We start from the raw sequence: 22,103 nt of genomic DNA on the forward strand, positions 1-22,103 counted from the left end.
ATTTTAAAAAATAAATATACCGGCTTTCTTTTCTAAATGTTAGATGATTTAAATATTTTAAAACTCTTTTTTTTTCTTCAGTCGCGATATTTTTGAAACATCGCATATTCGGAAACACTGCATCACTAAACAGAGTATATAAATAGACTCTGGATACAGTATTTTGAATAACTCAATCCATAATACTACTCTATTTCTTGATGTGACACAGAGAATTCTTCTCTCCCTTTTTTTTTTCTTCCATTTTTTTTAAAGTTTTTCATTTTTCATTTAGACTTTCCTTATTCTTTTTTTCTCTTCTTCCGAACATTTTTTAATTTTTTTCATCTGGACAACTAGAGGAGACTGTCGGATCAAGTCTCTCCAACAATCGTGCTCGTTAGTAGAAAATCGGATTAAGCCGAGTTATTATATCTTAAAGACGAGACTGCCGCAAACGTGCACATAGAGAACGAATCATGTTCTTAGAGTAGTGCATATCACATGCCTTAATTCAGACAAACTCTTTTTAATTTTCAAAAAAAAAATTAGTAGATTATTTTTTTATAATATTTTTATAAAATAAAAATATAGCTATTTTTAGATAAAATATTTTCAATACGTTGGAATATGGTGTGCATGGAACTCCAAACATACTATCCTTTAGGGCTCGTTTGGTTCGCGGGAAGCATTTTCCTTCCTAGGAATATGATTCCTGGGAAACAAATTCCTAGGAAGAGGATGCCTAAGAAAGTACTTTTGGCATGTTTGGTTGACCATGGGAAAGTGACAAATTTCCAAGGTACTTATGTTTGGTTGGCCATCCACTTTCCTAAGAAAGTTATATATAATTCCTATTATGCCCTTAATAAAAATTAGGTTTTTAATACCTCTTTAATGCTTCTTTAATGCTGAAGGGACTTTTTGGAAAAAAGTAAAAATGGAGTGATTCCCGCCTCATGGGAAAGTCTTTCCCATGAGAAACATGGGAAAGACTTTCCCATGAAATGTGGGAATCACATTCCCATGGGAATATAACTTTCCCTTCTCTCTTCTTTGAAAACTCCAACCAAACAAGAGGCATCTCATTACTTTCCCGTTGACCACACTTTCCCCCCTTCTTTTCCTGCGAACCAAACGAGCCCTATATGCCAAATGTCTTTGAGAATTGGGTCAACAAAATTTATCATATGGCTCCCAAATGCCAATGGAATCACCTCAGCAAAGATTCTAGAGGGAGAAAATAAAGTAGTTGCCATCTCAAATTCTCAATACCCTCCCATGAAGTTGTAAGCTCAGCTAGAGGAACAATACATGATCGAACAAATTTGGATGATATATAAAGTACTTTTCCTTCAAAGTCCCAACCTTGTGCCGAACAACCGCTCCATCAAAGTTGATCCTCATTGCAACTTAAGGAGTATCCATCTGGCGGACTTGGAGAGGAAGGGCTATTTGGGCCCTGATTACCCTAGTGCTCTGAAGATGCAGTGATATCAACAAAGCTGGTAGTTTGTTTAGACTTAAAAACCATCGGGATCCTTTTTTCCGTGACTTTAGATGCAAACATGGTCTTTTTGTTGGAAAAACTTCCCATTTCCACGGAGAGATGGAGAGTTCATGGGAGAGAATGAGAGAGAGAGAGGGTGGAGGAAGTAGTTGAGAGATATTGAGAGAGAGAGAGAGAGATGAGGGTGTTGGGAAGTTGCTTTTTTTTCCTTAAAGGAGGAAATAAGGCACTTCCCCAAATATATTTTTTAAAATTTATTTACAAATAGCGAACAATGAGGAGTGTAAGTTTCAAGATTTATCGAGGGGCGAGCATCCGTGGATAGCAGGATAGAGGGTGGATATTAACTTTTATGGCTATATATCAATTTCTCTTGCATAGATTTTTCTATTTGCAGGTACGAAAGAATTGCATAACACCACATGTGTGGACAATTTTTTTTAAAAAAAAGATGTAGGAGTTTTTTTTAATGCCAAATATACCGGTAAAGTGTAATTATCAGTAATATATATTCTTCCTCTTCCAGGTTGCACAGGGGGTCTGAAGTCTTGGAGGCATCCTTTTAGCCTAAGGTAGAATGCTAGATACTTCCTGGCCATTCGATGAATAGGTGGCAAGCTGTTTCGGAATCTTGCACCGCACGAAGGACATCCAGCGCTGACCACCTGACCCTTTTATTTTTTTTATTTTTGGTTAGAAACGACAACTCATACAGCTCCTCGACCAAATCAAGAGAAAAAAACTGATACATAGGAGAAGGTATGTCTGCAGATGAACTCTCCAAAGTGCCAAATAACAAAAAAAAGGTAATCAGTCTACAGCTTTATTTGGCTTCCGATACACATGTGCTGTCTGAAATGAGCCCAACTCTCTGATCAATTTGCAGGTCTCACAAAGCAATGAATGACTATCCCTCTACCGATTCACTCTCTGTATTCAATCGATCACCGTGGAGGAGTTTTCCTCGAGGCATACACTATCTGTACTAAGTATACTTTTCGTATAAGAGATACCCTCTCAGATAGCTCGAAGCTCCGCCTCAATCGTGGTTAGGCCGGAGGGTAGGCTGATTATCAGAAAGCTCACTCTTATAGATACTCTATATCTGCCAATATACCACTATCGAAGTCACTCTACAGGCATATCTAACTTTTCTTTTAATTTGCATGTATTTCCTCTGTATGCAGTTTGTTCATCAGAGAAAAAGAAGGTTGCGTAGGCTTTACACAATTCTTCTCGGACTGGGCTCGTTGGGCCGGCCAGGGGGTCGAAACATGGATAAAGGAATACCCAACTCGCGTCCACCCAGATATACGCCCATTCACGGATGCGTGAAATATGGCGCCTACTCAATATGGCGCTGTCATTGGAGGGCGTGGATTCTTGTGCACCAATCGTTGCTTATCAAAGAATCGGCTTCCTCCGCTGATCGCCAGCACGTGTCCGTCAAGCTGTGGAAGTTTGATGATGCCGTGCCACCTGTCCAAGCTCCGTGGACCGCCGGGCTGTGGAAGTTTCACGATGCCGTGCCACTTGTCCAAGCTCCGTGGACCGCCGGGCTGCGGAAATTTCACGATGCCGTGCCACTTGTCCAAGCTCCGTGGACCGCCTCGATGGATTTCACTGGATTTAAGTACCCATTCACGTCCGCCTCTCCAGAAGCTTCCCGTCGTCCCGTTATAAACCGACCTCCTCCCGAACCTTCAACGTTTTAACCTGCACGAGAGGAAGGAACTTGGGCGTAGAGGAAAAGCGGGAGCGAGGGCGTGCGATCCTCTGTGTTCTTGGCTATCGCCACGGTAGGCTTTCGATCTCCCTCTTTTTCTCCTCTCCATCTTTACATTTCTAGGGTTTCTTATGCCGTTAATTAGAAGCTCATGCGGCTGTCTCGTAACCCTTGGGAATTATTTGCTTTGATTTTTATTATTTTTTCAACTAATTCGATTTGATCTCGTACTTTCTTTTATATTTCATGTCTACATATTTCTATTTGTACGAGTCCAAGATCGTTTTTTATTATTATTATTTTAATATAGCGACAGTTTTTCAAGGTGGCAATTATTTTCTTTTTGTGTTTCTTTTTTTTTTTTTTTGGTTGTGTTTTTTTTGTGGGGGGGGGGGGGGGGGGGGGCGATGATTCTGGCGAGGTTAATAGCTTCTGGTTCTTGATTGTCTGTTCTTTAGATTTTCGTTGAATCAATCGATCTTTTTCTTTTTCTTTTGGATGGTTAGAGGTGGATTAGAGAAGAGGAAGAGGAAACCCTAGGATTTGCTGGTTAGAATTAATGCCATCGATCTGTATAATTGTCTTGATCACTCGGCTGTACTCTCCAATAAAATCCTTCATTTTGCTGGCAAGATGTGTATAAGTTCTTCAAAGGCACCATATTGGATGTGATCATAGTGGTGTTTCATTTGCACATCACTCTTTTGCTTTAATTGCATCCAGCAAAGATCGCGTTCTAATAGCAGTTTTGATGTTAGGCTGGTTCTTCTGTTGTCTATTTGAAGGATTGTCAGTTCCATTAGATCTTATAGATACAGCACGTATGGATGTATGTATGTATGTATGTTTCTTTCGCAACAATATATTAGTTTTGCCCTGACATTTCAATTTTGATATGGAGTTGTCAACTAAATGCCCTCTAAACTAGTGCAAGCTATCGACATCAAAATTCATACTGAAGAATTGATTAAATATTGTTTTACCTTTTCTTTTTGGTAGAGTCCCACTCGTGCTTCGGGTCCTGTAGTCCCGTATCGTTGGTATTTTCGAAGGATACCATACATACATACATACATACACACATACATACATACATACATACATATCAAAATATATATATATATATATATATATATATATATATATATATATAAGCTTACCAATTTTTGTACAGTTGTCTTAGTGACAGCATTTACTTTGTTGTTTCAGATGTCTTACTCAAGGAGATCAAGGTCAGTTTTTCATTCTCTTTGATATACTTTTTCTCAATGATATCTTGAGATGTTTGAACTTGCTGTTTGGTCATGTTTCATGGATTTTTCTTCCTTTTATTTAAAGGTTTATTTTTTAAAATACAGATATGACTACCGCTCTCATTCTCGTTCACCATATGGGTACAGCAGATCTGTTTCGAGGTCCTCCTCAAGGTCGAGGAGTCGGTCAAGGTGTCGTTGCCATCCCCCTTTTGCCTCAGGAAGGCAGATTGTATGATGAATTCGATTTTGATCAAGATGGTTGTGGTTTTATTGACATTTGTTGTCACTTTGATTTCTGTAGGAGTGGGGAATTAAGTGATGTAGAGAATCCTGGGAATAACTTGTACGTGACTGGTTTATCTTCTCGGTTGACAAAGAATGATCTTGAGAAGCATTTTGCGAGTGAAGGAAAGGTAGGTGCAAGGTTACTTATGGTTCTATTTTCAAGCACTTGTTGACAACCGGCATGCATGATGTAAAGATATTTCTGCATTTATTTGTTTCTTTATGATTCAGAGAGGAACTAATATATCGAAATGTTGGAATTGCAGTGCTTTAAGGATATAGTAGTCCTTTTCTCTATTGTTTGCGATATTGAACTGCAGTGTTGTTGCCTTTGTATCTGTTAACGCAATTTAGTGGTGTACTCTATCTTGTTATATGCTGTATTTTTTAGGAAATTATTTGCTGGTAAAAATTGCTGAATAATTTTGTATCATGCAGAAACAGATGATGGGAACCTAGTATTTCATTGAGAACTTAGTGAGAACTTCACTAGTTGGTTATGTCTTTAAGGTAAAATTAAAATGTCCTCAATTTTTCATTCTTTGATGATCTGTTGTATTTTTGCAGGTGATCGACGTCCACCTTGTGGTTGACCCTTGGACAAGGGAGTCTCGCGGCTTTGGATTTGTGACAATGGACACTGTTGAGGAAGCAAATCGCTGCATCAAGTATCTTGACCGGTCGGTGTTGGAAGGTCGGGTCATTACTGTTGAAAAGGTAAAATTGCTGTCAGATGTTGTGCTGCAGTCCTAGGCTCGCTTTGTTTTTTGTCTGTTGTTTGTTAAGTTGTATCTGCAATGGATTTATTGATACTTTTAGCTGATACTTCTGGGGGTTTGAGAGATATGTTGTTCGCCTGAAGTGTTTTTTGGCAGCAGGGTAGCTGTGAGTAGCAGCTCTTCATCAAAGTTCAAAAGCCTTACTACAACCTTAACACAATCAAATCAAACTACCACAAGCAAACATCCGACTATTTAACCAATGGGTTGTATGCCCTGCATTACTGTTCTTTTAGATTACTTCGCTATGCATATTTTTCTCTTGCTTTCGTTTTTCCCCTACTATCATTGGCTTTACAGCTGGTGTGCATTTCTTCTCTTCGATTGATTCTTCATATCTGTCCAGGCTAGGAGGCGACGTGGGCGAACTCCAACTCCAGGCAGATATCTTGGTGTGAGAACAGTTCATGGTAAGCTTCTTCATCCCACCACCTTAGTCATTAATCCTATCATTAATACTTTTTTTCTTCTGTACCATGTAAATTATTTTGCAAGTCACCTTCTTTGTAAGTCACGTTCGAAATCAGCATCAGCGTTGTGGAGGCCACGACACTCCAATTGTTGAATCAACGTTTTATTGATGCAATTTTTTTTTTATTTTTTAATAACTGAAAAACAAATGTCAGATGCTGCTCCTGTGAGAGTGCATGTCCTTTCTCGTTGTTTTTCTATTGTACTTAGGTTGTGTTGCTTTTTCAGTGCGACGCCGGTCTCCAAGCTACTCGCCATACCACAGGGGTCGATACAGGTCTCGCAGCTACTCCTCTGAGAGGGACCGGTCTTATTCTCCTTACTACGGGCGGCGATCCTACTCTCCACCGTACTACAGTCGGCGATCCTACTCTCCCTACCACAGGCGGTACAGGTCCCATTCGCGTTCTAAATCTCCATACGGTCGTTACGGCCGATCACCTATAAGGAGGCGGGGGCACCGATCATACTCTCGTGATTCAAGGTCGTACTCTTCGGAGCGCTCTGTTTCGCCTCGCTATCGCAGGCGTGCCCACCGCTATGTGTCACGTTCACGAAGTGTTTCCCCAAGAGTAAGGAGAGGCTCAAGGAGGGGCTACTCGGGCAGTGTTTCACCGAGGAAGAGATCGAGGAGGAGCTATTCTCGCAGCTACTCTCCGAGGGATCGGAGGTCGAGGAGGAGCTATTCTCGTAGCTACTCTCCGAGGGTTCGGAGGTCGAGGAGAAGCTATTCGCCCGGATACTCTCCCATTGGCCGTAAGACAAAGAGAAGTCCTTCATGCAGCATTTCACCCAGGAAAAGCAGGAGATATTCTCGAGAAAGTTATTCCCATAGTCGCGGCATGAGCTACTCTAGGTCTGTTTCAAGTTCTCCTGCAAGGTCGCCTTGACCTTAAAGACAAACCATTCTGTGCTAGATACTTGTTGGTTAAGTCATCTGGATTGTGTGGACGATGGTAGAATGTAACATACTGTTATGCTTATGTTCATCTAGCTTTGTCTGTTCTCCCGCAGTTTTTTTGTTTAACGAGTATGTCGATGTGTGCGACTCAGTGCAAGCCAGTATGCGAATCATCTGCAGGTGAAAGGACCAGTGGTGGTGCACTGCTGGTGGTTGGGGAGGCTTGGGTTTTAGTCCGCTAGTGCCCCGTCGGCTTTGCGGTAATGATGCTTCTGTGATGCGGAGAGGTAGCCTATGTTGCTGCTTGCCAGCTGTTCTTATTTTGCTGTTTGTTCTCGGGGCTTTGAACTTTCATTAGGCTGCACAGAGCCAACTTGGTTTGGGAGAAATTCATAGAATCGTTTGGTGTGATGTCTTATCAGTGGAGGGGCTGTAGATGAACTGATCTATCGTTCGAGTAGGTTAGATTGTACCAAAAAAGTGGTCTTTCTCATGCCTGAAGAGAGGTGGAAGATGGTGGTCCTTGTTTCTTGACCGCATCTCGTAGGTCAAGAGATGGCCGCATATCCCTCAACCTACCTGCTGAAGTACAAGAGTCTTGTTTTCCTCAATTGGAACTTCAGGCTGATTAATCGGTTTAGGTTGCATTGCATTAATCAAACGCCGGGCAAAAAGGGTGAGCTGGAGAAGAAATGAAGGAAATTCCTTTTAACGGCATCAGTATTGCTTGATTTTTGTGCGGTCTCCTAGGTTTAGATATACGAAGCATACCTTGTATTTTTATCCTCCACGATACCGGAAGTTTCTGATCTCATTCTTGCAAAACGAAAGCATGTGCCCCAGCTATGTCCACCAGAATTTGGCTAATGTAACATGATGTCTATGACACAGCAGTTCTACAAATAGAACATGTAGGATAGGATATCTGACCGATATGCCAATTTTAATTCCGCTTGTGAAAATATGACGTGACCTAGCTGTGGCCACCAGAATTCAGTTAATGTAAATCTCTCTTGACACAGCATACAACAAAGAACATGTAGGGTAGGATATCTCACCAACTGTTTTATTATTCCACTCGTGCTAACTCCGTAAAGCAGTAGAACGAAAGGACAACATTATATTGCCTTTTTGTGGCTGTAGTTATTCACGCATTATATATATCCAATACGGGTGGAATTTTGCCTTGCTAGGCCTTCTTTTTAGAGCTATGGCACAGGGCAGCCCTTTATGTCCCATATTTCCTTTGCATACTGGGAAATGGTTCGATCACTGCTGAATTTTCCGCTGCCTGCAGTGCTCAGGATAGACATCTTCAGCCATCTTCTCCGATCCCTGCAACAGACAATAGTAAGAGCATACTTTATGTGAGAGAGGGAGATGAACTCTACAGATTGAAGAATACTTAGGTATCTTTTGATTTCATTAAATTGGCAAGCAATGTTTTCTATAAATTTATTATGAAAGAACCACTTTTCAAAATAAACAAACGATGTACTTGATACTGGCCAAAACAATGACATGGAATTTACGACAAATTACTGTATGGCGTACTTAAACCTGTTTTACAGATGAAGTCTTGCAAACATTTGGAACTCCTAATACCATGAATTATGTCATGGATTTGTAATACCATGATAATAAGATGTGTAGCGAAATTCTCTCATATAGTTACAATGGATTTTGCATAAACTAACACGAAAAAAATAGGGATCTATAAGTCATGGATACAAATTGATTTGCCTGCATTGAAGTTATGAGTCACATAACATGAAGTACAAAAGACTATGGTCTGTATGACCATTGGTCGACCTATTTTTGCATAGATATTTGAATTGAGATAGATGAAGAGTTTGTTCAAAATGTTTAGAACTTGAAGAAACCATATGGTAATATATTATGAGTCAATTTGCTTAGTACTGAGGAACAAAGCTTTTCCAAAGGTTATGGTGAGTGACAAAACTACAGATGCGAGGAAAAAGGATGATCACAATTGATATGGTAAAGACTTATAAGTTCAGCAGGTATGCAAGAGGCGTTCCTGAGACATATCAGCATGGTGTAGAAGGGAAGGCACATTTTTTTTCCACAATTTGCTGCTTAGTTGGCAGAAGTTAACACATCAGGCCTAGGGGAAAAAAGATACCCGTCTCATTGAGCATAACTCAAAAAAGTAACCAACTACAACAATAAAGCACAAAGAAAATGTTGAGAGTTTAGTAAAAATTGGTTATTTGGCATGGTGCCTCTACCAAAGTTATTCCTTTCTTATTTTAACTGAAATTGAATCTATTTCTCCTTATAAATCTTCTGCATCATTCAGTTCTCTTCTCCATTTCAGTTACTGAAATATTGGAATACCTACTTTTTAGTTCTCTATATCTCCTTATAACTGAAATGCATCACCACTACTATATCAGGCATACCTACTTCTTAGATATACAATGACAATGTCCCATGCTTTTCATCTTTACTATTTATTCTTCATTCACCTTGTCTGAGCTTGTGTTTTTCTCAGATCATATTATAACGCATTATATGAAGGTAAGTTTTATCATTGATGCATTTCTCATGTTATATCAGTTGGAGATAAGATACTATGCATGTCAAAAAGACTCGATATTTGGCAAATAAATGGATTGAAGCATCATATTGAAATGGCGAATCACATCAGCCAAACTAAAATAAAATAAAATAAAAATTAGGTGTCCATTAACTTACTTGTATGCTTCATCCACCTTGGACTGTGCATCAATATAGCTTGGGAAGTCGTGACCAACTAGAAAGTAATCACCACGTCCATAGCCAGAGTTTCCTTCCAATGAATCCAGAAGAGGATTGTAGTTGTAGCTACCAAATGCACCGCTCCTGATAAGTTTTTTGGCTTCTTCAAATCGTGGATCTGGTTTGAACTGCAAGCAAAAGTGTTACTATAACAGACCAGCAAAAGTGCATCTAGCTTATGACATGACCCTGAAATTTTGTCAGTAAAACTGTTGAGCCCCAAAATTATAGGACAGCAAAGTGTTAATATAATCATGACAACAAATGGCACTGCTTTTTTCTTAAAATTTTCATACGAGGTAGATGGAAAGGTATTTGCTTAAGCAGTTGATTCTTTTAACACTTAACAACCATTACCAGTCCAGCTTCTCTCTCCTTGCGCAGCCGTGGGACTTCATCTGCTTTGGCACCAAAAAGGAAGAAATTCTCCTCCCCTATCTCTTCCCTTATTTCGACATTTGCACCATCTAATGTCCCAATTATCAAACAACCATTTAGAGAAAATTTCATATTGCTCGTCCCACTAGCTTCCATGCCTGCTGTGCTGATGTGCTGAGAGAGCTCACTACCAGGAATAAGCATTTCAGCCACAGATACATTGTAATTTGGAATGAAGACAACCTGAAGACCAAAACATTTAAATTTTAGACTGTCGAATAGAGCAATATGTTTCACAAGCTAAGATCAGTATAAAAGTAGATTTCCTGATACATAGCCAGAGTTGTAATCTTTTCTTCCCCTGAACCCCCCCACCCACCCAACCCCCCCCAACAACAAAAAAAAAAAACTACATCCACAAATGATGGTTCACAAAAGTTTATCGCTACAGGAGCAGCTGGGGTATTAGTAATTATTTAAGATAGATACAGACAAAAGTTCTATTTTCCTTCACCAGCAGAATTAGTACAAAGTTCAGCAACATATACTCACAAAGAACAAGAAAAACATAATTCAGTAATAATGGTTTAAGTGTAAGCTGCGACAAGTGCGTAAAGAAAAAAACACCGTCTGAATTTTATAGCTGTGAATAACTGTTGGATACAATTTTTGATGTTATACTAAATCCTGAAAGCAAAGAGCTTCAGAGTACCAAAGAGGATGAAAATTGATTGGGGAATTTCCCCAGTTTTTCTGCTGCAGTTTTGTAAAAGGCTCAGCGAGACAAGCATAAATATGAAAAGAATGAAATAGAAGGAAGAAGGAATATGGTAGTAACTTATTTAGAAATGACAAGGCACTTATTAGATGCTTAGGCATCTTTTCGTTGAATACATCCCTTCACATAATTCATCCATTCATCAAGGGTTGTGTCCCTTGGGATCATCATCATATCATATGCATTTTTTCGTGAGAATGTATCTCTTCATTTACGAAAGTCTTCCAAAGAGTCCGTTTGCGAAGCATCCATTTGGGATGTCTTGTGAGAAGAGAAAGCATCTTTACGCTTCTTTTTAAGATAACGCGTGAGAAACAATTAGAGATGTGTATGTAGAATTTTAAGAAAGGAGAGAGAAATAAAGATAAAAAACTAAATCTTATGTAGAATTTTAAGAGAGGAGAGAGAAATAAAGATAAAAAACTAAATCTTATTTAATTAGAAAACCAAGTTATTTGGGAGTCTAAGATAAGGTTTTATATTTAAGTAGATTTATGTTTAGATAAATATCCAATGTGGAATTCCAAAATCTCAAAATTTTGAATTAAATATTTTATTAATAAAAAACACATGCAAAAGAAATGATGTTGCCTCCATAGGAAACTTAAATCATCATACCTTCAAATAATTGTTGATTTCAGGATCATTGTTGACTACCGAACCAACATCATTAACCAACTTCACTATTCTTTTAGCATTGGTATATGTTGCAAATGCTTTTCCTCCTAGCATGATGGTACGTGGTGTCATTTTCTTCCTCTCTTCAGTGCTCATTTCCTACAAATATCAGTTCCAACAGTCAAATTTAGTTACAGAGTTAAACATAAGCGAGCCATGATGATATAATTTAGTATTGAAAGTATAATTTTCAGATAAGTTCTTTTGAATTAAAGTCTAATTCTATCACTTCAATATGAAGTTAAGAAAGAGCCAATCAGGCCATCAGCCAACTAAATCAACTAGGAAAATCTCTTTATTACATCAAATTTTTAGCTGGAGTTTCAGTTTATCAGGCATCAGTGAGAAATAATATGATCGAAATTCAGCTCGCTGAGATATGGCCATGCACTTATCCAAGAGAATACAGATATAAATATTTCTATGATTGAAAGTAAGTTCTGTTGATACTGAACATTTCAAAAGTATATTACAACAGCTAAGTGAACCTATGCGCTGGAAGTGAAATTAAAGTGGATGGATTCTGTGCATGCAAGACAGATGCTGAGAAACACTGCCAATACCATGAAAGCAAAGAATGACGCTGATGTAAATTTCAAACAGTTAGAACGTAGAAGTCTTCTGTACCCTTAGTTTCTTGTATCTATACACTGCTCCCAAGATGTTCAGCAGCTGTCTCTTGTATTCATGAATTCGCTTAACTTGAATGTCAAAGAGGCTATTAGGGTCGATAGCAATGCCTGTCACGTGCAATACATACTGTGCCAGGCGACATTTGTTAGCCATCTTGGCCGAATCCCACTCCGAATGTAACTCCTCATTGTCAGCAAACTGATGGACATAAAATTACTATGTGAAAAGCACATTAACAGGCACAAGGCAATCTGTAGAAAAAAAATCGGCAACATATAAGACATACTTTACGAAGCCCAGAGAGGAGGTCAAGATTAGTGATCCATCTATCTGTTTTTAGCCATTTCGTGATTATGTTACTCAGCTCAGGGCTGCAAAAACGGAGCCACCGTCGAGGTGTGATGCCATTTGTTTTGTTCTGAAATTTGGCAGGCCATATGGAGACAAAGTCCTTGAATAACTCTGACTTCAATATGTCACTGTGCAACTGGGCCACTCCATTCACCTGCAATTATTTCCGTCAAGCTTCCTTACATCAATACGCTCTTTGGCTCAAAAAGAGAAGTTGATCGCATTAGGAATATCAGTATGAGGTATTGAACAAAAAAAATGCACATATGAATTTGCTGAGAAATATCTGTATGCAATCTCATCGTCAAACCATGGAACTTGAATAACAGTCAAGACTCTGATTCCTTCATTACCAAAGGAACTGCCTTACCATGTGAGAAGACACTACACATAAATTTGCCATGCGCACTACAGGCTTTTCGGGATTGGAGCTATCCAGAATCCGCATGGATGGGAGTTTACTCTCCATGTCAGTTCGGCTGGAATGTATCATTGCCATAAACTGCAAACAGATATTGTAAGCTGATTACTGAGGAGTCACTGTACGGTGCATATAGAAGGCAATGAATGGTTAAGGGGCATACTCGCTTATCAATTTCTTCTATAATCTCCATGTGACGGGGAAGAAGTTTTGCCATTATAGCTTGTGGCCATTTCTCTAGTGCTTCAGGAAGAACTGTGTGATTGGTATAAGCAACAGTCCTGTATAAAAGCTTTGATTTCTCATTAGTTACCAGTATTCAACAACAACAAAAGAGTGTATGTCAGTGAAAAAAGCAATCATAGAAACCAGTGGATGCACCTTGTTGTCACATTCCAAGCTTCATCCCAACCAAGTCCCTCATCATCCATCAGTAATCGCATCAGCTCTGGTATTGCAAGTGTTGGGTGTGTATCATTCAGTTGAACAGCAACTTTGTTAGGAAACTCAGACCACTGTAATGCTGTTTTCCCAGCTCTCCTTTCCTTAAATCTCACAACAATATCCTGCAAATTGTTTTGTTCAATTATGCAATGTTCTATCAGTAGTATCAGAGTCACACCACTAATTTAGATACAACTAAAATCTCCATAACAGCTTAAGCTCAAATATTCCTGAAATAGTGAGCCGAATATTATTATCAATTATACGACTCTGGATTTTATAAGGTGGAATTGGTGTTCTACATAATCACAAGCAAGCACTTTAGATCATATATTCTGTAGAATGTATTGTACCCCAACGACACTATGTATCAACTTGGTTTTATTGGCAGATAAACTGAAAAATGGGGAAAGTTAAACACGTTCTTTCCAATGATCAGTAAAATGGTTTTCATTCTTTAAAAGAAGAAAAAAAGAAAGAAACATAGTACACAAAGGTAAATATCTAGTGAAAATATGATGGGAGTGTTTGGAAACAACTGATGATAAAATGAAATAAGACCATTGTAAAAGCTTCTATTACTTTGAGAAACCATGTGAAGCTCCACCATTCACATGCTTTACAGCCATCTGGAGAGTCTCACTTTCTATACTGAATTTTCTCCTACATTTTACTGTAAGCTTGAGAAACATCACAAAGTAGTCCAATATTACAGGCAATTCCATGTTAGCTTTAGTGATGTGACCAGATCTCAACCCAGTACAGTCCCCAACACTGCTAGGTTCAAAATCAGCTTTCCAAATATCTGACAGGTGGTCGTCAGAAATGATCCATCACCAACCCCAGCAATCTTTGAATCTCCAAAATAAGTATGGGAAAATTCAATTTACAAGTCTCAATCATATGAAGTATCAACAGTTGATGTAAAAAATCTCTGGGAAAGATTGCCTGAAGAAACTCTGAAAGACTACCTATGCAAAAGCAGCAAATTACCTGATGATATAGAAACTTTAGAGGCTGTGGTAGAACGAGGGGTTCAGATTTGTGTTGAAAAGTCAAGAAAGAGAAAGGATAGATCTAAGATAACATGAATAGAAGTTCAGAAAGTATTTCAAACTAGTAGTAACATGGATGCATAGAAGAATATAAAAACCCAAGCTGGAATAATAGGGATAAGCTTTTATGGTTAGAGATGACAAAGAACAAACAACTTGATGAACAATGCCCTCACACCATAATCATAATGGCTGTTATAATAATGCTCCACACAAAAAGACATATTCATGCATGCATCTATCGATGGAAAAGATCGAATAAGCCCATCCACAATTTCATTAGGAGAATGGAACTTTCACAACATATACATGTCTCATTGGTTTATTCCCATGAAATGCTTCTGCTCATCATGTATACCTTTAGATAGCTATTACTTGTACACAAATTATGAACGCTGTGAAAAGGCCAAACTTGGTCCACTCCTTTCTGCCATAACAAACCCCTAAATGACAGTGCCTCCATCGTGCCACAAAGTTGCGAACTCACACATTGCCATTTAACCCACTTCCCACCAGAAAAAAGAGTTTAGGGGATGATATTGACTGTCACTTTTTGTTACTTCACTCATACGTCTTTACAGGAAAGATTCAATAGGTATTATAAAAAGTCAATTGAGATGTACACGTTTTTTCAATATATTTATGTTTAATTAATCCCTGTATAAGTCAAAAAAGAATTAGTGTATAAATGCGCCAGTGTAATAGTAGTAGAGGGAATGGAATTTACAGAAGAAATATGGAGTTTATAAAGCTAGTTGTAGCCTATAGCATACCTGCAGGGATGCACTGCAAAGGAAAAACTGTTGCTTCAGTCGCAGAATCTTTCCATTTTCTGTAGCATCACCAGGGTATAAAACTGCACATATCTACAATGGAACAAATATATCAGGTTTTTGTAAGACAGTTATATATATATATATATATATATATATATATATATATATATATATAAATAATAATAATAATAATAATAAATAAAAAAAATATTATTACAATGTTGCTGCAACCACCTGTTCACAGTCAAGTCTTAAGAAAAGTTAGTGAGAAGAAGTCAGTAAAAATGATCGAAAGTTTGAGACCTTCAGTTCATTTGATTTTGCTGGATACCTAGCTCTCACATATATTTGCTCAATGAAAATCACACTTATGAAAATTTTAATTATCAAAAGCTTATTTAATTTGTTATTATGCAACACAGAAGCAAAGAAAAAGGATAACACATCCCTACAACAAATAAAGACAATAAAGAATACTTAGAATACTTAACATATACCCCTTTGAACCAATACAATAACCACATAATTTAAATCAGGAAAGCTCTAGGGGTAAATATTTGCATAGTTCTTAAACGTCGAAAATAATACATAATTGGGTTTACCTCGAGATAGGATAAGGCTAATATGACAACGTTCATGAATCATATGCATCGCTGCATAACCTACCTGCTGAGCTTTAGAGTGTAGTTGAGCAGCAGATTCATACTGTCCACTGTTGAATTGAAATAAGTTGAAATCTTCACAGCTAGCTTTTGCATCCCAAAGGCGAAGATTTATAGTATTCTTTGTTTTGTATCCTGGAATTGGCACATCATAGGCCAATGCTTGAATAATCTCCCCTCCAACCCACTTTCGACTGCCAAGTGCCAGCACAGAGAAACATCAATAATGAATACAGCTTTCTTAGCAGCATAGATTGGAGCATTTAAAATGAAGAATTAAACAACTGACGATTTCTCCAAAAAGTTTGACTTTGCGGCCTAAAAAGTTGAATTCTGTATCACTAAAGCAGAGTTATAATAGAGCTATGTATGATTTTGGGCATAGCAGATAACAAATTAAATTCATGGTGTGCAAACTTAAAAGGAGTCCAAGATGATCTTGTGTACATTTGGTGACATGGACAGAAGAGCTAATGATTGGGCTGGGATATCAAATTTAAAAGAAACAAACTAGTGGGTAACAAGGTGATGAAGTATCAAGTGCAACAAGAACAAACACACTACAGTCTCTGATTTTCTTTCTTTTCTTTTAACTGCTTGAAGAGGATAGCCTATATACTTGTGCAGCAACACATCCCACATGAAAGAAGTGATCAAGTTGTTCTTTGCTCATAAAAATAAATATAAAATGTAACTTGTTTCTACTGGACATCCTTTCCCAGATTAACCCCTTGTGCTTGAAACAGTTGGCTGTCTTTCTCATCAGATGGATCATTATGTTCACTTTCTGCACTACTTTACTCAGCACCGATCATTCAAGACAAACGCTAGAAAGAAATCTTATCCCATTTGCTGCTTTAACACTTGACTGAAAGTACCTTTGAGAATGAAAAAAATTGGTTTCGCTGACAAATAAATTTAATATGACTTGCACTCAAATGTAATTGTGCTATGTGCCAAAAGATCTGCACTTACGATCCCGTAGGAGAGACCTCAACACGGCCAAAAAATCTAACAGGATATACGATGTCATGCCTGACAACCTCCCATGGACTGAACTTCTGTTGATTTACATCAGCAAACAAAACCTCTTAGCGAAGAGAATGAAAAAAAAGAAAAAAACTGATGTTTCAAAGATCTTGCAGTGCAGATGATACCTCGAGCCAATCTTCTGCCACTTCTTCTTGGCCCTCCTTGGATATCCGCTGCCTAAATAAGCCATATCTATAACGTAAACCATAACCCCAAGCAGGCAAATTTAGTGTTGCCATTGAATCTAGAAAGCATGATGCAAGTCTACCCAAGCCTCCATTCCCCAGAGCTGCATCTTTCTCCTAAAAAAATGTAAGTTCTGTTTATTGTCCTCATAACAATTGCAAGTCATTATATGCCAACTTTCAATCACGGCAATGATAACCAAATATACACACAATAGGATGCAATTAGGATTGTAAATGAAAAAATCAGCGCAGCCATAGCTACCATACTCCCTGTAGAGCTACAAATTGTCTGTAAATGAGCAATCTTGGATAGCAAACGGCAATGGTATGGAATAGAGCAATCAGCTGACCATAAGTATTCTTTGTAACGAGGTCCGTTGTGAAATACAAGACTCTCTTCAATTAGGAATTAAAGAAACCTAGTTTTATTATCATCTCTTTTCTTCCAAATATTATTGCAATATCAATTATCAACAATGATTACATCAATTAAATGAGAGTTCTAAACTTCTAATTACGTGCGGCCAACAAATAAATGGCTGTGGGAGGATTTCCGTCCCAATGTGCTGATTCTATGAAGAAAAGAAGAGTAATGATTCAATACCTGCTCCGCAATCTCTTCAAGTTCATGTCCCAGTTTATTTAGAGCATCAGCATATGCATCTAGTATGCCGAGGTTCCCGATAGCATTAGCAAGCGCACGACCTTGTAAATACTCCATCGACAGGTAGTATGTCTGCTTGGGATCAACTTTGTGAAAATGAAGGTACGTTTCATTCCACCTCTGCAAGTAAGAACCATGGAAGGGGGATTAAAAAAAAAAAAAAATCAAGAGAGCGAAGACACCGTGCTTTCAGGGAGATTCACTGATAAGGAACCAGCAAAGCTGCTGTACGAAACAAGAGATGGTAAACAGATGGCTGCTGCAACCCATCTGGAAATGTCCCCCTAAAGACTCAACCTGAATCAGCATGTCACGGATGCTCTGTGCTGCGGCATAATAAGCTTGCTCCGGCTCGAATTTGAGAGGGGAGAAATGAGGACTGTACTGAGCATGGTAGGCAATGTTGGATGCAATTTCCGACGATTCCTCTGCCAAAGGATGCGCGACGGCTGGAACTTTAGCGCCATCATTTGTCGCAGTAATTAGGGTTTCCTTCGTGGTGGGCATGGATTATATCTCTTTAAATTCCGCAAACTAAAATAAAAAAAAAAAAAGAGAGCATAGATGCGGTTAACATCCTACAAATAAACTATTTAACGAAAGAAATTATTCTAGATAAATACTATGCTTGATTTCGCTCGCTCTCAGAAGGGTAAAAGCATAACGAAGCAAGGGCGAAATCTGGATTGAGCGGCAAGAAAAGTGAGAATTCGTGTGCCAAGAATCGGAATCATAAAAAAAAGTTACTAAAATAGAATCCTCCGAGTTGTGGGGCAAATTGACCAGTTCCTGAAACTAACAATCCATTTCAAAAGATGAAGAACTATGAATCGGATAAGGAAAACGTCACAGCTTCGATCAGAGGAAAAAAAAAAAACTTACAAAGAGATCGAACTGAACTGGGGCAACGGAACTAAACACGCGTTCCCCAAACTCCTTTCTATCCCCTTCTCCTTCTCGAACTGACGCTCGCAGAAGATTTTAAATCTCTCGAGAAGGAAGGGATGGATGCCAAGAAGAGCGTCACAAGATGTACGATCGGTCACGTGGCGAAAGGCAGGAGATTCTCGAACCATCGCCAGACACTGTAAGCAGCACCACCTTTTTCTTGATATTTTCAAGAGGAAACCGAAAGGAGCGGGAAGACTGCCGGGTCCCTGGAGAAGCGGACGCAAGAGAGAGATTCGATTGGGGCCTACACCAAATGAACGGGACAAAAAAAATATCAAAAAAATATCGGAGCTGGAACAAAGTGCGGGAAGATGAACTGGCATGGATGTGTACGTGGACGGTAGGAAATTTTTCCTTCTTGTTATTTTCGACATTTTGGTTTTGGAAAAGCGAGCAACAAATATAAAAAGAAATCGGGGAAACACGGGCGCAAGCATGCCGCTGCACGGCGACGACCGAGATCACGTGGCAGCAACTGAAAACGAGCATGCAAGAGGGTATAATGTCCTGAGGTCACATGGCAACTTTTCCTTCTCACGCATTCTTTATAGCCCCCATCGAAGAAAATTATAGGACGACTCCGTGGAGCTCCACGGGAGGAAGGACCAGTTGGGTGGGTTGCTGGAGGTTGATATATGTTTCATCATGCACCACTCCTTGTTGAGGTTGCAAGAGGTTTTCTGAAGACAAAAGTCTCGAATTCAGAGAACAAAGAAGGGCGATAGGAGTACTCGTTTCTTCCACCGATCGACTATGATCGGGAGGCAGAGAAGTATAATACGGTTTTTGAAAGATGGGGCAGGACATCAGCTAGAGGAGGAGAGTTCGATCAGACGAAAGCTGACTGACTTCTTCAGATCTCGGTGGATGGAGGATGGGGGAGTTGAGGGCGTCACCCACTTCTCGCAGCTGACCACCGAGGTGAGGCCATTGGAGAATGCAACTTTGGTCGGGGCAATATCTGGGAACGAGATGAGGAGGGCAGTTTGGGCCCTAGGGGACGATATCTTCAGCACTTTCTTTAGTGAGCAGCACCCAGGGGGAATTGCGTATGGATCTGGTGATTTCGGACTGCACCTGAGAGTGGCCTTACCGGTGAGACTTGTGCTGGGTAGGAGGGGTCTGGCCATTCTCCCCATTGCCTCGAGTGCTAGTGGATGAGTCGGTGGACCACGCCCTGTTCCAGTGCCAGCATACGAGGAGGATTTGGGAGTTTGCTGCGACTCCACCATAGGTTTGGTATCGCTCGGCGTCCTTATTGCAGGCTATCAAACGACAGGGCTTCTGCCTCACAAACCCGATAGGTGGCTATTTAGGCTACATATATGGCTTATCATATTTAGTTGACCATAAATGTCTAGACCTTTAGTGAGGGCTACCCCCCACCGCGGGTCGCTATCGAGTAGGACTGGCTTCAGGCGGCTGAGTTTGCTCAGTCACATCTGTTGGACGGACCTTTGATAGCTCGAGACATTTAGAGCTCTGCTTCTACTTGTAAAGCATCTCGTACGGTATTCTTAACCTGAAAGCCCCTACCTCTGAGTTTTCTCAAGATCAATTTCGATGAATACGTGCTGAATGGTGGTATGAGGGGCGGGGCCGGCTTTATTATCAAAGGGCTAGACTCCAGGGTGGTTGTAGTCGGTGGTTGCCAGATTTTCGATACCTTAGCTCCAGGGGCTGAGTTGAGGGCAGTATAGGTCGGCCTGAGGTATGTTTGGCGGACTCTGTAGGCCAGTGCTGTTATGTTGGAGGGAAACTAAACGACGATTATTGGCTGGATCTAGCAATGCGAGGGCGGTGTGGGCGACTTTCACTATCTGCTTAGAGATATTCCGGCTATGGCCCATGGTGGGTTGGCCTTCCATATGAAGCATGTATACTGGTAGGGCAAGAGATTAGATGGCTTCATATATGGCCAACCACTCCCGAGATACTATTTGGCTGGAGGAGAGAGAATTGCCTGGTGCCCTCCGGGAAGTATTATTTTTTGATATTTTTTTGTTGTATTTGCACTCGGTCTGTATGGTACATCCACCTTAGCAATAATAATAATAATAATAATAATAATAAAATTATAGCTATTAGCGACTACTGCGACATTATATTGGTTATTATGATAGTTTTGAGGTGCCTCTTTTCGCATGCACTTCATACATCCCAATACAACGCCCAAAATAAAACGATAGCTACCATGTTTATGTTTTGATTATTACAATCGTGTCATATGAAGATCATAATATCGCATTGCTCTTGTCATTACTCATAAAATATAATGCAGTTTTCAATTTATTATATTATATTATATAAAGATGGAAGTAATATTAGCTTATTATTTCGCAACTGATCAGCCAAGAGGATCTGAGGATGTCATCTGATCCTGCGCAGCATACAATAACATAGATTGCAGCTCGCATCAAAGAACATATGACATGCAAGATCCAGCTAGTATGATTGGCAATTTTGTAGATAGAAGCCCTTTGCTGCTTGTGTTTTTGAACACTAGGAACCCCCTTCGATAAACAACAATGACATGTAAGACTATCCTCCTGAAGCAGAATATTAATTTACTATATGATTCATAACCTGGATTAATTCAGGTCATACTTGGACAGCCAAATTATTCCCAGCATGTTTTCCCTCAGTGACGACGGTAATGGCTGGAATAGGAAGAATTAGATTGCTTTCGCAGGAAAGATCAACAGTGTGTTGTTTCATTGACTTCAGATTTAATGTGAAGAGGGCGGGTGATGATTTAGGAACGAGGGTTTGCTGAATTGTGAATCAACAAGGAACCCAGGACGATACTGCTGTTATTTTGCAGAGATCATGATTTAGTTCCAGAAAGTTAAAAGACTCGCATCGTGCTGCAAGAGATCATGAGTTTGAGCCTCCACTTCCTTTCTTCACTTTTCTGGTTTCTTTATTTGCTTTCTTTCAGTTATTCCGATGTTTTATTCTCGAGATTTCTCAAGAAATTATATTGACTCAGAGGTGACGAAGGACGGGCAATAGAAAGTCGATGATTTTTTGGTAACCGTGTTTTTTCCAATATCCCATCCTGGTTGGTAAAAATTTCGGAATTGTTTGCTCCAAATTAGAGTGTTCAAGGAGTTTTGCAGATACCATGTACATATTATCGATTTTCTTGTTGTGTTCCCTTGAGTCGCCCTTTAGTATAGTTATTGTTTTGAATTCATTCCCTCTTTCTTTTCTTCTCTCTTTCTACCAATAATATATTAAAAAAAAAGAAAAAAAACTCTCCGGCACAATCCTCTAAACAAGATTTCACATTGCTATACCAACCTGGTAATATCTAAACGACACTTTTTATCTCTGGTTAACATCCAAAGGCCACACATAACAACCTGCCATGAATTGAATCGGCAGTCATACCCATC

At 39.3% G+C, this 22,103-nt stretch overlaps 2 protein-coding genes and 1 long non-coding RNA gene across 5 annotated transcripts; 1 reads left to right on the plus strand and 2 right to left on the minus strand.

Annotated features, from left to right (window-relative positions):
- Window positions 1-3,136: 3,136 nt before the first annotated feature.
- On the plus strand, window positions 3,137-7,033 carry LOC103704068 (serine/arginine-rich splicing factor SR45a-like). 3 transcript variants are annotated; one of them, XR_005511273.1, is made up of 8 exons: window positions 3,137-3,288; window positions 4,425-4,447; window positions 4,574-4,660; window positions 4,773-4,884; window positions 5,324-5,473; window positions 5,635-5,741; window positions 5,882-5,945; window positions 6,235-6,576. XR_005511273.1 is itself a non-coding variant. In XM_039125110.1 (7 exons), the coding sequence occupies exons 2-7, from the start codon at window positions 4,425-4,427 to the stop codon at window positions 6,894-6,896; spliced, it is 1,098 nt and encodes a 365-aa protein (XP_038981038.1). In that variant the 5' UTR covers window positions 3,139-3,288; the 3' UTR covers window positions 6,897-7,033. The 3 variants fall into 3 exon arrangements, 1 of the variants encoding a protein (XP_038981038.1); XR_005511272.1 differs by having other exon boundaries at window positions 5,635-5,945; XM_039125110.1 differs by lacking the exon at window positions 5,635-5,741 and having other exon boundaries at window positions 3,139-3,288; window positions 6,235-7,033.
- Window positions 5,995-6,446, minus strand: LOC120110322. Its single transcript, XR_005511274.1, has 2 exons — window positions 6,355-6,446; window positions 5,995-6,324 (listed from the first exon to the last, which is right to left on the minus strand). It is a non-coding gene; the product is annotated as an uncharacterized LOC120110322 (long non-coding RNA).
- Window positions 7,034-7,817: 784 nt separating the features above from the next.
- On the minus strand, window positions 7,818-18,821 carry LOC103704066 (alpha-glucan phosphorylase, H isozyme). The gene is made up of 16 exons (XM_008787214.4): window positions 18,634-18,821; window positions 18,049-18,285; window positions 17,692-17,871; window positions 17,025-17,201; window positions 16,843-16,928; window positions 15,872-16,061; window positions 15,203-15,295; window positions 13,312-13,496; window positions 13,094-13,211; window positions 12,880-13,011; window positions 12,445-12,663; window positions 12,153-12,356; window positions 11,466-11,624; window positions 10,049-10,312; window positions 9,629-9,819; window positions 7,818-8,242 (listed from the first exon to the last, which is right to left on the minus strand). The coding sequence occupies exons 2-16, from the start codon at window positions 18,256-18,258 to the stop codon at window positions 8,116-8,118; spliced, it is 2,535 nt and encodes an 844-aa protein (XP_008785436.1). The 5' UTR covers window positions 18,259-18,285; window positions 18,634-18,821; the 3' UTR covers window positions 7,818-8,115.
- Window positions 18,822-22,103: the final 3,282 nt, after the last annotated feature.

The sequence above is a fragment of the Phoenix dactylifera genome, chromosome 3 (genome assembly GCF_009389715.1).
Source record: "Phoenix dactylifera cultivar Barhee BC4 chromosome 3, palm_55x_up_171113_PBpolish2nd_filt_p, whole genome shotgun sequence".
Taxonomy (NCBI): domain Eukaryota; kingdom Viridiplantae; phylum Streptophyta; class Magnoliopsida; order Arecales; family Arecaceae; genus Phoenix; species Phoenix dactylifera.